Source organism: Vipera ursinii, assembly GCF_947247035.1.
Source record: "Vipera ursinii genome assembly, chromosome: 2".
Classification (NCBI taxonomy): domain Eukaryota; kingdom Metazoa; phylum Chordata; class Lepidosauria; order Squamata; family Viperidae; genus Vipera; species Vipera ursinii.
In genome coordinates this window covers 143,809,407-143,824,468 of record NC_139513.1, presented here as the reverse complement: position 1 = coordinate 143,824,468, position 15,062 = coordinate 143,809,407, and the positions used below count along the sequence as shown (strand labels likewise).

The 15,062-nt window shown below is 42.4% G+C and overlaps 1 protein-coding gene across 3 annotated transcripts in view; it reads right to left on the bottom strand.

Moving 5' to 3' along the window:
- RAB11FIP4 (RAB11 family interacting protein 4) overlaps positions 1 to 15,062 on the bottom strand; it is a 236,946-nt gene that overhangs the window by 143,294 nt on the left and 78,590 nt on the right. For all 3 annotated transcript variants that reach the window (XM_083353612.1, XM_083353611.1, XM_083353614.1), the window contains one exon: positions 2,179 to 2,267. In XM_083353612.1, the coding sequence (XP_083209738.1) occupies positions 2,179 to 2,267 (89 nt within the window). The remainder of the gene's footprint in view (positions 1 to 2,178; positions 2,268 to 15,062) is intronic.

Genomic DNA, 15,062 nt, shown 5'->3' with positions numbered 1-15,062 from the left:
CCCTATGCTGTTGCTTTCTATGGGGGTGCGGAAGACGAGTTTTAGGAGAAGAGACCTGAGCTATGAGCATGGTTCGTTGAAGTGCATTTAATGTAACCATTTTAAACCAAATGTTTTAAACCACATGAGTATTTTAAGATAATATATAAAGGAAAAATTATTTATCATATTTGTAAGTTAAAATTCAATTATGCAGAGATCGGGGAAAAAACATCACATAGCTTTTACCAACCCTGCTGATAGCCATTGCCCAGAGAAAACCCTAATAGCAAAGATTAGAAATTTATTCTTCCTTGGAAAAGATCTAATTTTCACCAAGAGGTGTAGATTATCACATCCAGTGTTGGCCACACTATTTTTTACCTCATGACTTTTAACTAACCAGTAACGACAATTGTATCTGAAACAAGCATGTGCTGGTCATGGCTTTTTCAGCCATATCCCCATGAATGCTCCCATCTTGCCTCAAGCTACCTATCACAGTCCACCTTAAGTCATCTTTAACCCTCTAGGTCAGGGGTGTCAAACTGCTGCCCCATGGGCCGGATGCATCATGGCAAAACCACACCCACCCCATTGCCGGCAATGGGGGAAAAGTCGCGATACGTCACGACAGGTGAGATGACACTGTGAGTTTGACACCCCTGCACTAGGGTTACACTAAATGATCCACTTCTTTAAAGAGAAGTCAAACGCTACAGAGATTTACAACAGCAGCAGCAGGGACAACAATTTCATTTATGTATTTAATTAACTAAAGAAAAAGTAGCCAACTACTTCCAAAAGAAACCAAGAATATACTAAATAACCAACAGGAAGTCTGTACCCAGCCTACCTCAAGGCTAGGGGAAACAGCCAGATCTTTAAAGATTTGGGGAATATCATCTGGATAGGAACCACATGAATCTCTTAGGGTTGTTGTTCCAAAGGGCAGGTGACACAGGAGGTGTGTTTCCTATAATCCAGGCAGGAGATACTGTTTAGTCAAAGGGACCTGGAGCTTACCCACTCTTCCCAATCTTCCTTGGATGCGCAGAAGCTATCGGAGAGAGGTGATTCTACAAATGCCATATTATGATTGGAACATAATGATATAATTATAGGATCTCTCAAAGGTGAGGGGAACAGCACTTGAGCTCAGCAGTGGGGAAAGGCAATGTGCATAGTACTGTTGTTTCGACAAGGAGCACCTTAGTTTTCAATTCTGGAGCCAATTGACAAGCCAATATCCTAGTCCAGGGGTGTCAAACTCGCAACGTCACGTGATGTGTCGCGACATATTGGGACTTTTTGTCATTGCTGGCAATGGGGTGGGCGCAGTTTCACTACGATGCATCCGGCCCGCGGGCCAGCAGTTTGGCACCCCTGTCCCAGTCAATGGAACTTACTGTGTAACATACCACTAGAGCGCAAGATTCTCCAATAGCAGCATGAGATACATGAGTCACAGTTTCACTGGAGATAAAATGCAAGAGAGTCTAAAAAATAGGCCCATGGCCAAAAGAGGGTTCCCTGGAAATTCTTCATTGTCCATGTGCATGCTATGAAAGGACAAAATTATTTAATTGTTACTAAAGAAGCTCTTTTTCAACACCCGAAGGGAAAAAAAGGCATGCTAGTTTAAGACCATGTAACAGCAATTAAAAAAAGCTTACCATTCTTTATGGACTTTCTAGTTGGCTCTATGAATCTCTAGTTGTCAAAAAAAAATCAGGTTTGCTCTAATTATTAAAAGGCCAGCTTTCAAATACGTTTTCCATATCAATCATTTTTGCTGCAGCCAAAAGAACAAAAGCATTTCTTTCGAACCTAACAAATCTCTCAGTCAGTACATTCATTAGCATTTCTAAAAGGACTACCCAACAACGAAGAATGTTCAGCTCTGTAAATTCAGTTTTTCAAGATGTTTCCCCAATCATGTCTTGGTCTGTGCTTTCATATTTCTGGTACATGGGATGAGCTGCAAAAACTGGAAATTGCAAATAATCATGGCCTTTGAAACGCTGCCCAAGTTTCAAAGCAATTCAGTCTTGCAGTGACTTTGTTTTCGTGCTATAAATTCCATGTTCAGCAAATTGCAATCTGATAATGTGAATAAAAGTGGGGAAAGTGTAGGAGAAAGAATCTAGAATACTAGAAGGAGGTTTGGCTTTATTAAAAAAAAGTCAATTTTTTTACCTGATAGTAGTAATCCACATATTCCGTCTCATAGTGCCGAAGCCCGAGACTTTCGACAGACAAAGCATCTTTCAGTAACTCTTCACAGCCTAAAAAAAAGGGGGGGTTAGAACATGTTTTACGAATCTCATTAGAATAAGTTGGATAGACAACACTTTGAAGAACAAAGGCAAATCATGGCTAGCATAATAATACGTGCTGGTTTATACTACCCCCGCCCGCCCCCTCCCGCTAAGCCAATGTTTGATTTGCTGCAGTTTTAAAGAAGCTATAGCACATGAATTAGTGCCTTATTTCATGGAGGTGTAGTAGATGAAAGAAGATAAGTGCCTCACAGATGAAATTCCCACTGTGTGGTTTATAAATAAATATGTATTTAATTCTATATTTTCCATTCTAAGACAAATCTTCAGTAGAGTTGACAACAAGATCATATAATGATAAAACAGAAAAAAATAAGTCAGTTTTTAAAATAAATAAGAAAGGGGAAAAATATAGCAATCTTATAATATTTTTGTAAAATAGGTATCTGAATTGATCTCTAAACTAAACTATGAAATAACCAAATCTCATGAGGCAAGTTGTTCCATCCTCTGGGTTCCAAAAAAAGAAAGACCCCTTCCTGTGTTTATAGCCATCACACAGCAGAAGGAAAAATGGAAGAGCTTCCGTCAATAATAATTCAGATCAGGAGTGTCCAACCTTGTCAAGTTTAAGACTTGTGAACTTCAACTCCCAGAATTCCACAGCCAGCCAATTCTGGGAATTGAAGTACACAAGTTTTAAAGTTCATAAGGTTGGACATCCCTGGACTAGAATGGTTTGGATAATAACAGTTTCAATATTGATTTAAAATCCAGTTTCTCTGCAAAGTTGCTCTTGCTATTCTATGTTTATAGACACTGATCAAATTCATGAATATTGTATTTCCTCTACTCACCAGAATTTTTAAAAGAACTATACTTTGCAATGATATACTAATCATAATTAATAGATACGTATATTCTCCACATTGCTGCGAATCATTTTATGGATGGTTTAACTTTTAATTGGGCTTAATATCCAAAGTCTTAAAATTCCTTGGACAATATCTAATCAATATTTCTTAATCTGGGAATGTGGGCAAAATAATTTTACCCAAATTCCAGAAGCCATAAAGCACATTTGTATATATTATTGCAATTCCTGCAAGGGCCCAATAAGATGTCATATTTTATTTTGTATTTTGGTTCATGTTGCAACACAAAGAATTGTTTGGCTTATACATACAGTATAAATGCTTCCATTTCTTCTTTACATTAAATTCTCATTCCCTGTTTTACTGATTCATTCACGTTTCAAACAATATCTCTCTGAAGATAACATTTTCAACTTCTCTAGGATTACAGTCCATGATATTATTAAAAATGTAAGCGGAACCAAAAAATTCCACAAAAAGAAATCAATTCTTAAAGAAACTCCATTTTGGTATGTCTAAGAAAATATTTTTTTTAAAAAAATGAACACATCAGGTATAATAGTGGAATGAATACTGCTATCAAGAGTTAGTATTACTAGAGCTACTTTGGTGTAGCACTAAAGACACCTGGCTATTTTTTCCCCATTTTATCTTCCTACAGCTCATGTGATTGAGTGAGGTGAAAACCAAAGCAGACACAAAGACAGAGTGCCTAGAGAGGTCCCATTATCATGGGGCGTCTCTAGTACTGCATCTCATCTCACAGGTAGATTAGTTAATATCACAAAATGGATGAAAGGAGGGAATTTAATATTGCTCAGGCTCAATTAATCTCATGCTGGAGTCTCCATCACACAAAGTATAGTTCCTTTAAAAATCCAGGGCCCCCATAAGTCCTTGACTTATGAACACAATTGAGCCCCAAAATTTCTATTGCTGAGACTATTGTTGAGTGAGTTTTGTCCCGTTTTATGACTTTTCTTGCTACAGTTGTTAACCGAATCACTGCAGTTGTTAAGTTAGTAATATGGTTGTTAAGTGAATCTGGCTCCCCCATTGAAGGTCACAAAAGATGATCCCATCATAAATATGAATCAGTTGCCACGCGCCTGAATTTTGGCCACTTGTCTTGGGGATGCTGTGATGGTTGTAAGTGTAAAAACTGATCATAAATCACTTTTTTCAGTGATGTAACTTTGAACGGTCACTAAATGAATGGCTATAAGTAGAGGATTATCTACATATTGTTGCTAAATTACTTTTTAATGTTTTGCAAGTCTTACTTTTTTCTAATTCATAAAAAATTACCCACCAGTAACGTGAAGTGAAGCAACGCTGGCTCTATGAGGTAGCTACCTCTTTTGGCTATTTCTCAGTTTGCCAAGGAGAAAAAGCATTTTACAAATAAACTCAGCCTTTGCCCCACCCTTTTTAAAAAAAAATAAAAACAACCAATGGCTATGTCTCAGTTTCAAGTTAAATATAGCTGCTTAATTCCCTGGTCCCTCAGAAAGAAGAATAATTACTGTATGTTTTCATACTCAGCAGAAGAAAGGGCATAAAAAGGGCAGGTTATTTTAAAAGCAGTGAGCAACATTTCTGTTGTGTAAAATGTGAAATTCTTTCTCCAGGAGAACTAATAAAACGGGGAAGGTGCAGGAATGAAACTGCTATTACACTGCAATGTTTTTCAATCTATTTCTCCCCCCTAGGCACCAGCACATATATTTCTTTATAACATCATGTCCTGTTATTGCCGTTTGCAAAGTAGGTAAGGACTTTTAAAAAAAAATCAGAATAGAGATGTCAGGAAAAGTAAATAATGACTAGTTCTCCCTACAGAAAGAACAAAATGAGCGGCAGGGAGTGGGGGAACTTACAGAAAGGAAACAGTTTAAAAGACTTTGATCAATGGAATTTATTATTCCTGAACCTGTGGCTCAGGAAGTTAAAACAACTGCCTAATATATAATCAGTCCAGGTTCGAAACTCAGATAAAGGGTATGACTGACTGATGAGAACATAAAGAGTTCGAAATGATCATCTCAGCCTCCCAAAATTCTTTATTAGCAATTTGAATAATTTGCACAAATAATGAGCTGTCATAAGTTGACTATATCCTGTGGATAAGCCTTGAGTCAGGCCAAAACAGGAATGAAAGAGTTAATTAGCAAGGTACACTCAAAAAGCCTTGACAAATACTTAACACACACACACACACACACACACATATATATATACATGTGTGTGTGTGTGTGCAAATTTTTTTAAATTGCTAACAAAGAATTTAGGGAGACTAATATGCATTTCAAACTTATTAGTTTTCATCAGTCAGCCATACCCTTCTGAGATTCGAACCTGGGCTGACTGCACATTAGGCAGTTGTTTTTACCTTGAGCCACAGAATCTCTCTCATTTTGCTAGCAGAGAAGCAAGGGGAGATATATGACAAATGCTTGTTAACTCTTAGATTACCTTGCTAGGCCCCAAACATGGGACAAATCTTTTATCTCCTGTGTCAGCCTATCCTGAAGGACATCGACAGGCATTAGTCACACCGGTGACAGCTCATATTTGTGTAAGGTAAAAACAACTGACTAATGTGCAATCAGCCCAGGTTCGAATCTCAGAAGGGTATGGCTGACTGATGAAAACTAATAAGTTTGAAATGCATATTAGTCTCCCTTAATTCTTTGTTAGCAATTTTTAAAAAAATTTACACAAATATGCAGTAAAGATAAAGGAGGGAAAATTACTTTAACACCCATACAGAGAAAGATGACATGTCTATCTTACTCCCAGGCTGGGAATGAGATTAAAGCAACATCACATGGACCCAGTGGTAGGATTCAAATAAGTGAACAACCAGTTCTCTGTGTGGATGCTGCTTCCGGAAGTCCGTTCTGGATCTGGGCAGCAAAAAATTAGTTACTGGTTTTGCTGAACTGGTGTGAACTGGCTGAATCCCACCACTACATGGACCGAATAGAAAAACAGGTTGCGGGTCCGTTTCTACCACAGTACATGCTAGCAGTTAAAGTCCCTTTGACATTCAAAGCCTGATGAACTTTGAACGAGGTAAAATATTGGAAATGTCGTATAAGACCCTATTAGGGAAAAGCCTCCATGTGTATAATCTGGTGAGTATTAAATTAGTTCTACAAGCACGGGCTCTTTGTGTTGCGTGGAAATTATCATTACAAATTGAATGATGGTTCTCCTCGCTCTTCGTTTTTTTCTTCTTCTTTACAGTAGATTTCCTGGGCTTCTGTGGCAGGAGGTAATTTATTTTTCTGTTTATACCCTTTAGATGTTAACAACAAAAGCTCATTAGTCACACAGCTGTCTCCTGCCACTGCATCTCAGGAGAGTCTTTAAAGCACAAATGAGCTTGGTATAAGCTGCCACGCAAGGGAGGATGGGGGAGAGGAGGCATGTTTATTAATGGGAGTGATCAGAAAAAAAACACCCAACAAGTACATAGCATTTAATAACATATGTAAACAGAATAAATGGAGCGTGTCCATTGTTATAATTCATCATTGCTAGAATAATCCCAGCCATCAGTCAAACTCTTATTTGCATAAGATATTAAAGTAACCATGTGGCCATAATAAAGCAATTCAAGTGTCTAAAAGTCTTATGATGGTTTAATTTCCATCCATCCCCATTCCAGGGAAGAAAAATACATAATGTGTATTTGAACATGAGTTTCTTCCAGCTTGATTCCCTCCAGATTGGCTGAATGCCCATGATCCCCATCCAGCATAGTTCTTTGCCTATAGAGCCAGTTTGATGTAGTGGTTAAGGTGCTGGCCTAGAAACCAGGAGGTGGTGAATTCTAGTCCTGCTTTTGGCATGAAAACTGGCTGGGTGACTTTGGGCACCCTCTCTCAACCCAACCCACTTCACAGGGTTGTTGTTTTAGGGAAAACAGGAGGATGAGGAGTATTGTGTACTTTTGCACCCCTGAGCTACTTATAAAATAATAAAGGAGGGATAAAAAATCTAATAAATAGTTATCTCATATATCTGTATCTGTATCCAGGGCTTTTTTTCTCATTGAATGCTCAGAACGGAGTTCTGGCACCTTTTTTGGATAGAACCTTGTAGGGTAGGCAAGGTGGGTTGTATGACATGTGTGAGTTCCGGCACCTTTTTCTTTTTTTCTTTTCTTTTTTTTTTACAAAAAAGCACTGTCTATCTATATCTATATCTATATCTATATCTATATCTATATCTATATCTATATCTATATCTATATCTATATCTATATCTAAAAAGGGACGCGGTGGCTCAGTGGGTTAGGATGCTGAGCTTGTCGATCAGAAGGTCGGCAGTTTGGCGGGTCGAATCCCGAGTGCCGCGTAACAGAGTGAGCGCCTGTTACTCGTCCCAGCTTCTGCCAACCTAGCAGTTCGAAAGCACGTAAAAATGCAAGTAGAAAAATAGGGACCGCTACGGTGGGAAGGTAACAGCGTTCCGTGCGCCTTTGGCATCTAGTCATGCCGGCCACATGACCACGGAGACGTCCTCGGACAAGCGCTGGCTCTTCGGCTTTGAAACGGAGATGAGCACCGGCCCCTAGAGTTGGAAACGACTAGCACGCGTGTGCGGGGGAACCTTTACCTTTACCTTTTTATCTATATCTATATCTATATCTATATCTATATCTATATCTATATCTATATCTATATCTATATCTATATCTATATGTCTGCCTGCCTGCCTGCCTGCCTGCCTGCCTGCCTATCTATCTATCTATCTATCTATCTATCTATCTATCTATCTATCTATCTATCTATCTATCTATCTATCTATCTTAGCTAGCTAGCTATGTTAGCTAGCTAGCTATTTAGCTATCTATCTAATCTATCTAAGCTCTCTGAATGGTACCACAAATTCTGTAATATAAAGGTACAAATGCCTGGGTCTTTTTTATTTGTTTGCTTGCTTACTTTCTTTGTTTTACAGGACGCCTGCTTGACCTAGCACTCTTTTCCTGCAGCTGTTCAGCTGTTCTTGGGAGATCGGTGGTACCCATTTCTCCAACAATCTCGAACCTACTAGCGGCTTAATTTTTAGATGAAGAAATAATCTGGATCAGACCAAACATTATTTTGCTTCAGCAGGTTGTTTCCTAAAGCAGTTGCCCATCTGCACATGAGATGGGCATTTGACAGAAAGAAAGGCAAAAAGCTTATCTTGCTATTCTGGAACAAACACTCATTGGCAGTCCTCTTGCAAACAGAGAGGTTTTACTGCGTTATCCTAATCAGTTATGTCAAGTTGTATCTGTTGAGCAAAGTAAGCTGTCCTTAATCCACGATCACCACATCTTCAGCTCTTGCTCTAGTTGACAGATACCTTGCTGGGTACCATGTAGACAGCACAATGTAAATGAAAAGCGGCTGTGGCTCAGGCTAGTCCCAGACGGGGGATACATATGTTTTCCTAAGCTTGGCTGGCAGCCTAGAAAATGCCAGTGTTGGAAGTTAATGCATCACCATTAGGCAAGAAATGTTTTAGCCTATCTGAGTATATAGTCAAATGTCTTTATGCACATTACTACTTATGTCTTCCTGTCCTCTACTGTCCATAGGGTTTTCATGGCAAAGATACTGGAGTGGGTTGCCATTTCCTTCTCCAGTGGATCATGTTTTGTCAGAACTCTCTGCTATGACCTTTCCGTCTTGGGTGGCCCTGCAGAGCATAGCTCATAGCTTCATTGAATTACGCAAGCCCCTTCGCCACGACAAGGCAGTAATCCATGAAGAAGACAGGAAGGCCTGGAGGAACATTGTCCATAGGGTCACAATGGGTCAGACACGACTTCGCAGCTAACAACAACACTTATGTCTAGCAAGAAAGAAGGGAGAAGGAGGAGGAGGAGGATTATTTTACAGTCTTGGGGCATGGGGAAGACGTGCATGAAGAAATTCCAGTTCAGATGTGTACCCATGCATTCATAAGGACGCAATGTGTTCCTCTTTTTAAGAGGAAAAACAGAAAACAAATTTTTGTCCTGGAATGCTTTTCTGTATCACATCCCTGAAAAGACAAATAATGGTTTCAGCTTCACTCTTTTGGATGGCAAGCATTCCATTTCATTCTACAGGTAGTCCTTGACTTACAATGATTCCTTTAGCAACCATCACAAGTTACAACAGCACTGAAAAAAGTGACTTGCGAGCACTTACAACCACTGCAGCATCTCCATAGTCATAAGATCAGAATTTGGGGGCCGGGAAAAACAGGCATGTATTTATGATGGTTACAGCTTCCTGGGGTCATGTGATCACCATTTGCAGCCTTCCCAGCCAACTTTCCACCAGCCAGATCAATGGGGAAAGTCAGGATTTGCTTAATGATCACTGATTCATTTAACAATTGTACTGATTTGCTTAACTGTGGCAAAAAAAGTCATAACATTTGAGCGTGACTCACTTAACAACTCCCTTGCTTTCCATTGGAAATTCTGGTCCCAATTGTTGTCATAAGTCAAGGACTATCTGTATGGAACAGCAAATAACTAAATACTAAAAAGCATTTACACATATCTCCCTTGCTTCTCAGCTAACAAAGTGAGATAGAGCTTATGGCCTAGAGGTTAAAACAACTGCCTAATGTGCAATCAGCCCAGGTTCGAATCTCAGAAGGGTATGGCTGACTGATGAAAACAAATAAGTTTGAAATGCATATCAGTCTCCCTTTAATTCTTTGTTAGCAATCTAAAAAATTTACACAAATATGAGCTGTCACTGTTGTGACTACTGCCTGTCGATGGCCTTCGGTTAGGCCGAAACAGGAAATAAAGATTTGTCCCATGTTTGGGGCCTAGCAAGGTAATCTAAATAGTTAACAAGCATTTACATATATATACATATATATATGTATATGCACACAGTATATATATATATATATAGGGACGCGGTGGCTCAGTGGGTTAGGACGCTGAGCTTGTCGATCAGAAGGTTGGCAGTCTGGCGGGTCGAATCCTGAGTGCCGCGTAACAGAGTGAGTGCCTGTTACTCGTCCCAGCTTCCGCCCACCTAGCAGTTCAAAAGCACGTAAAATGCAAGTAGAAAAATAGGGACCACTACGGTGGGAAGGTAACAGTGTTCCGTGCGCCTCTGACATCTAGTCATGCCAGCCACATGACCACAGAGACGTCCTCGGATATATATATATATATATATATATCTAATTGTAAATTTTCTAATAATAAATAATTGAAAAACAACCATACAGTCAATTAGAAGGATCTGATGGAATGTTTAATTGTGTAATAAAACTTTGACCTGGGAGATCAAAGATGTGAGAACAGATGGATGCCAATTTCCTGGCTGGTTTATGCAGCTAGGGAGAGGACACGAGGCTGGCTCCAGGCGGTTATATCTGCTTCTCTGAGTGAGGGTTATTTCCCCACCGTCTTGAAGGAGGCGGTGGTGAGACCTCTCCTCAAGAAGCCTGCCCTGGACCCAGCTGTTTTGAACAACTTTCGTCCAGTCTCCAACCTTCGCTTTCTTGCGAAGGTTGTTGAGAGTGTGGTGGCGCATCAGCTCCCTCTAGTCCTGGATGAAGCGGATTATCTGGACCCCTACCAATCGGGTTTCAGGCCCGGGTACAGCACGGAGACGGCATTGGTCGCTCTGGTGAATGATCTCTGGAGGGCGCGGGATAGGGGATATTCCTCTGTCCTAGTCCTATTAGACCTCTCAGCGGCTTTCGATACCATCGACCATGGTATCTTGCTGCGGCGTCTCAGGGGATTGGGAGTGGGAGGCACAGTTCTTCAGTGGTTCTCCTCCTATCTCCTGGGACGCTCGCAGTCGGTGTTGGCAGGGGGGCAGAGATCGGCCCCTAGGTCTCTCGTTTGTGGAGTTCCTCAGGGGTCGGTTCTCTCGCCTCTCCTGTTCAACATCTATATGAAACCGCTGGGTGAGATCATTCATGGTTTTGGAGTTGGGTATCATCAGTATGCCGATGATACCCAACTTTTCTTTTCGACCCCAAACCACCCCAGTGATGCCCTCGCCGTGATGTCCCGTTGCCTGGAGGCGGTTCGGGTCTGGATGGGGAGGAACAGACTTCAACTCAACCCTGACAAGACTGAGTGGCTGTGCATTCCGGCATCCCGGGACATTCAAAATGTTCCATCTCTTTCTATGGGGGGTGAGCTCTTACCCCCCGTGGATAGGGCTCGCAACTTGGGAGTCCTCCTAGATTCACGGCTTACTCTGGAAGATCATATAGTGGCCGTGACTAGGGGGGCTTTCGCCCAGGTTCGCCTGGTGCGCCAGTTGCGGCCCTATCTGAACCGGGACGCCCTGTGTACGGTCACTCATGCGCTTGTGACCTCTTGCCTTGACTACTGTAATGCTCTCTACATGGGGCTTCCCTTGAAGACCACTCGGAGGCTCCAACTGGTACAGAATGCGGCCGCGAGAGTTGTCTTGGGAGTTTCCCGGTACTCCCATGTTACACCTTTGCTCCGCGAGCTGCATTGGTTACCAGTTGTCTTTCGGGTGAGGTTCAAGGTGTTGGTTACGATCTTTAAGTCCCTACATGGCATGGGTCCGGGATACCTCAGGGACCACCTGCTGCCGGCATCGATTCCCCTCCGCCCTGTGCGTTCCCACAGAGAGGGCCTCCTCAGGGTGCCGCCAGTCAGGGAATGCCGACTGGTGGCCCCCAGGGGGAGGGCCTTCTCTGTGGGCGCCCCAGCATTATGGAATCAATTGCCGGTGGAGCTCCGGATGGCACCAGACCTCCGAACTTTCCGTCGGGGCCTGAAGACCCACCTGTTTGAAATAGCTGGTCTGGCCTGATGGGGGATTATGGGTTTTTAATTGTTTTTTAAATTTGTATTACTGTTTTAATTGGGCATGGGTTTAATCTTTTTTTAATTTTTGTATTGTCTTTTTTATATATGCCCTGTGAACCGCCCTGAGTCCCTACCAAGGAGAAGGGCGGTATATAAATCAAATAAACTATAACTATAACTATAACTATAATGAATTTGTTTTGTTGCTTGCAGGGGATTGAACATTTGCCAGCATCCTTTGTTCTCTGTCTTCAGGCAATTTCATGCTTATTTTTTCTTCTCCCAAGTATTTGCCTACAGGCCAAATCCAATGAACTTGAAGAGATATGAATAGTTTATCCAAAGGTATACTCTGTGCATATAAAGTCTGTTCTGTACATGAAAAATACCAGGCCTGATTCACTTCTGCCACTTCTGCAAGGAGAAAACTGTTTCAAGAACAGTAAATGTAACAGTAGTGAAATGAGAGAAAGATTAGCTGAAAAAGAAGGCATTGTTTAAGTCAATAGCTAACGGTGTTTTCCCTCTACCTGTCAGTGTACATCTGGATCTGTGCCAGACAAAGCCCCTTCACGTGTCTGGAAAAGGATTGAGATTGTGAGGTGACCCATTTACCAGGAGCTTCTGCAGGGATTATAGAATCTATTCAAACCTCTGATGCTGCCAAGCAGTAGAACCTCTTCAGATTGCACATACAGTATGCAGAAAAACCATTTTTTAAAAAAAAAATCAGTAAAAGCAGAATGCACCCCTAGTAGAAAGTACCTCAGGAAAAACTTGTGATGTTCTCACTCAAAAATGACTCTGCCATTTATTTCCAAATAAACCAGTAGAAGACTGAAACATCTCTCTCAGCCCAACCTACCTGACAGGGTTGTTGTTGTGAGGAAAACAGGAGGAGGAAGGAGCATTAGGTAAGTTCGTTGCCTTGAGTTATTTATAAACATAATAAAAGCGGGATTAAAATGCAATAAATAGATAAAATTATAGTCTAGCCCAGGGCTAGGCAACCTTGGCTCTTTTATGACTCGTGGACTTCAACTCCCAGAATTCCTGAGCCAAAGGTATACTCTGTGCACATAAAGTCTGCTCTGTACATGAAAAGTACCAGGCCTGATTCACTTTCACCACTTCTGCAAGGAGAAAACGGTTTCAAGCGCAGTGAATGAATGAAGGAAATGCCTATATCTGCCCTGTTGCACAGAGCTTGATCCCTTGGCTGTAGCAAAAGAGACAATGAGCAGATGGTGGACCTGCAGATAGCAACAGTCATCATGGAAAGCTATCAAAACATACTGAAGGAGAAGCTGGTTCAAAGGGATAGCTGGAGGATACAGAGCAGTGTACCTCAACCTTAGCAACTTTAAGAAGTGTGGACTTCAATTCACAGAATTCTCCAGCTAGTCAGAAACGTTGTCTGCTAGATTAATAGTGTGATACTCTGGTGTCTTTAAAACTGCAAATAAATGCCTTTTTTGTGAGATCCTGGACAGAATGTTGTATCAATATTCTAGACCAGTGGTAGGCAACCTTGGCTCTTTTATGACTCAAGAACTTCAACTCCCAATTCTGGGAGTTGAAGTCCATGAGTCATAAAAGAGCCAAGGTTGCCTACCCCTGTTAAGTCCAAAAAATTATTAATCATTCCTCTGAAACATTCTGTCAAAGATGGTGGCTTGATGGCCTGATGGCGTTTGGACCTTCCGTGATAAGACCCTGGTGTTTTGCTTGGTTGGGGAGGCCCTGGTTTGAGTTTCCTGGAATAGCGGACGTACACTGTACTTGGCACAAAGGACTGCCTTCTTAATCGCCCGGTTGGTTGGAGTAGGGTGGAACATGAACATTATCCCCACTACTAAGACTTCCTATTGCCAGTTGATATGGTACTGGGATTATGCCGTGGTGAGAGGGCGGCAGATTGTCCATCGACCACCCACTGATGTGAGAGATCAGTGGGATGCGTTTCCCTGGTACCCTGGACTCAGTCCATCCCTGGTGGGCTTTCCTCAGCGGCGGTGAAAGAGCGGCTGCGGTTGATTCACCTGGTTGACTCGGGTGAGAGCCGAGTTGGACTGAGTTGGGGGGATTGAGATGCTTATCCTGGCTCATAACATCACATCACATCATTATGTCATCTAATTGCTCATTGGTTTATGGCCCTATGCAGTTGTTATCATGATATGGTTCATATACAATACTCTAGCACGGACTTGTATGCTCTCAGGGGGGCTCCTCCCTCCTGGATATGACCAGTCGCCATGTCACTTACTTCTCTTAAGGACGGGCCCAATTGTTGGGACCCTGAGAGGTGGCTGGGCTTAAATAGGGGCCTCTGGTGGAAATGCATTAAGAGGCCCCTTGTATGTTTTTAGCCGGTTGTTTTAAAGGGTTAGGGAGGGGTGGGAATGGGAGGAAGAGGAAAGAATCGGGGAGGGTTTTATCAACCGGCTGTCAGTCTGGGCTTCCAATAGTTCCCGGTGAGATGGGGTTGGGGGTGTGGGCTTTTGGTTCTGTTGGTATGGAGGTGGGGTTGAAAATCCCCACGACGATTGGGAATGGCAGCAGGCAGTTACACGGAGGGCCGTATCAATATCCGGGACCGCGCCCCCACTATCTTCGAGCGGTGGCGTGTTCCGACCCTCCGGTTAGTACCCTTGTATCCGGGGGTGAGGGGGATCAGGACCCTGAGCTCAGACTGGTGTATTTCAATGCCAGATCCGTGGTGAACAAGGCTCCCCTCATCCGGGAATTGATCGAGGAGGAACACGCGGATCTGGCATGCATTACGGAGACTTGGTTGGGCCCAGAGGGTGGTGTCCCTCTGGTTGAACTTTGCCCTCCGGGTTTTTGTGTGCTACACCAGTCTCAGGCTCAGGGCAGGGGCGGTGGGGTGGCGGTGGTTATACGGGAGACCTTATGTCCGCGGGAGACCACTGTTGTCCAGATAGGCGGGAGTGAGTCCCTTCTCATGAGATGTGGCCCTCGGGCTCAGTTGGGTTGTTGCTAACATACCTGGCGCCCAGCTGTGTGGCAACGGCTCTGCCTGAGCTGCTCGACACCCTCTCAGGGTTGACGGTGGAGTTTCCCAGACTTATAGTT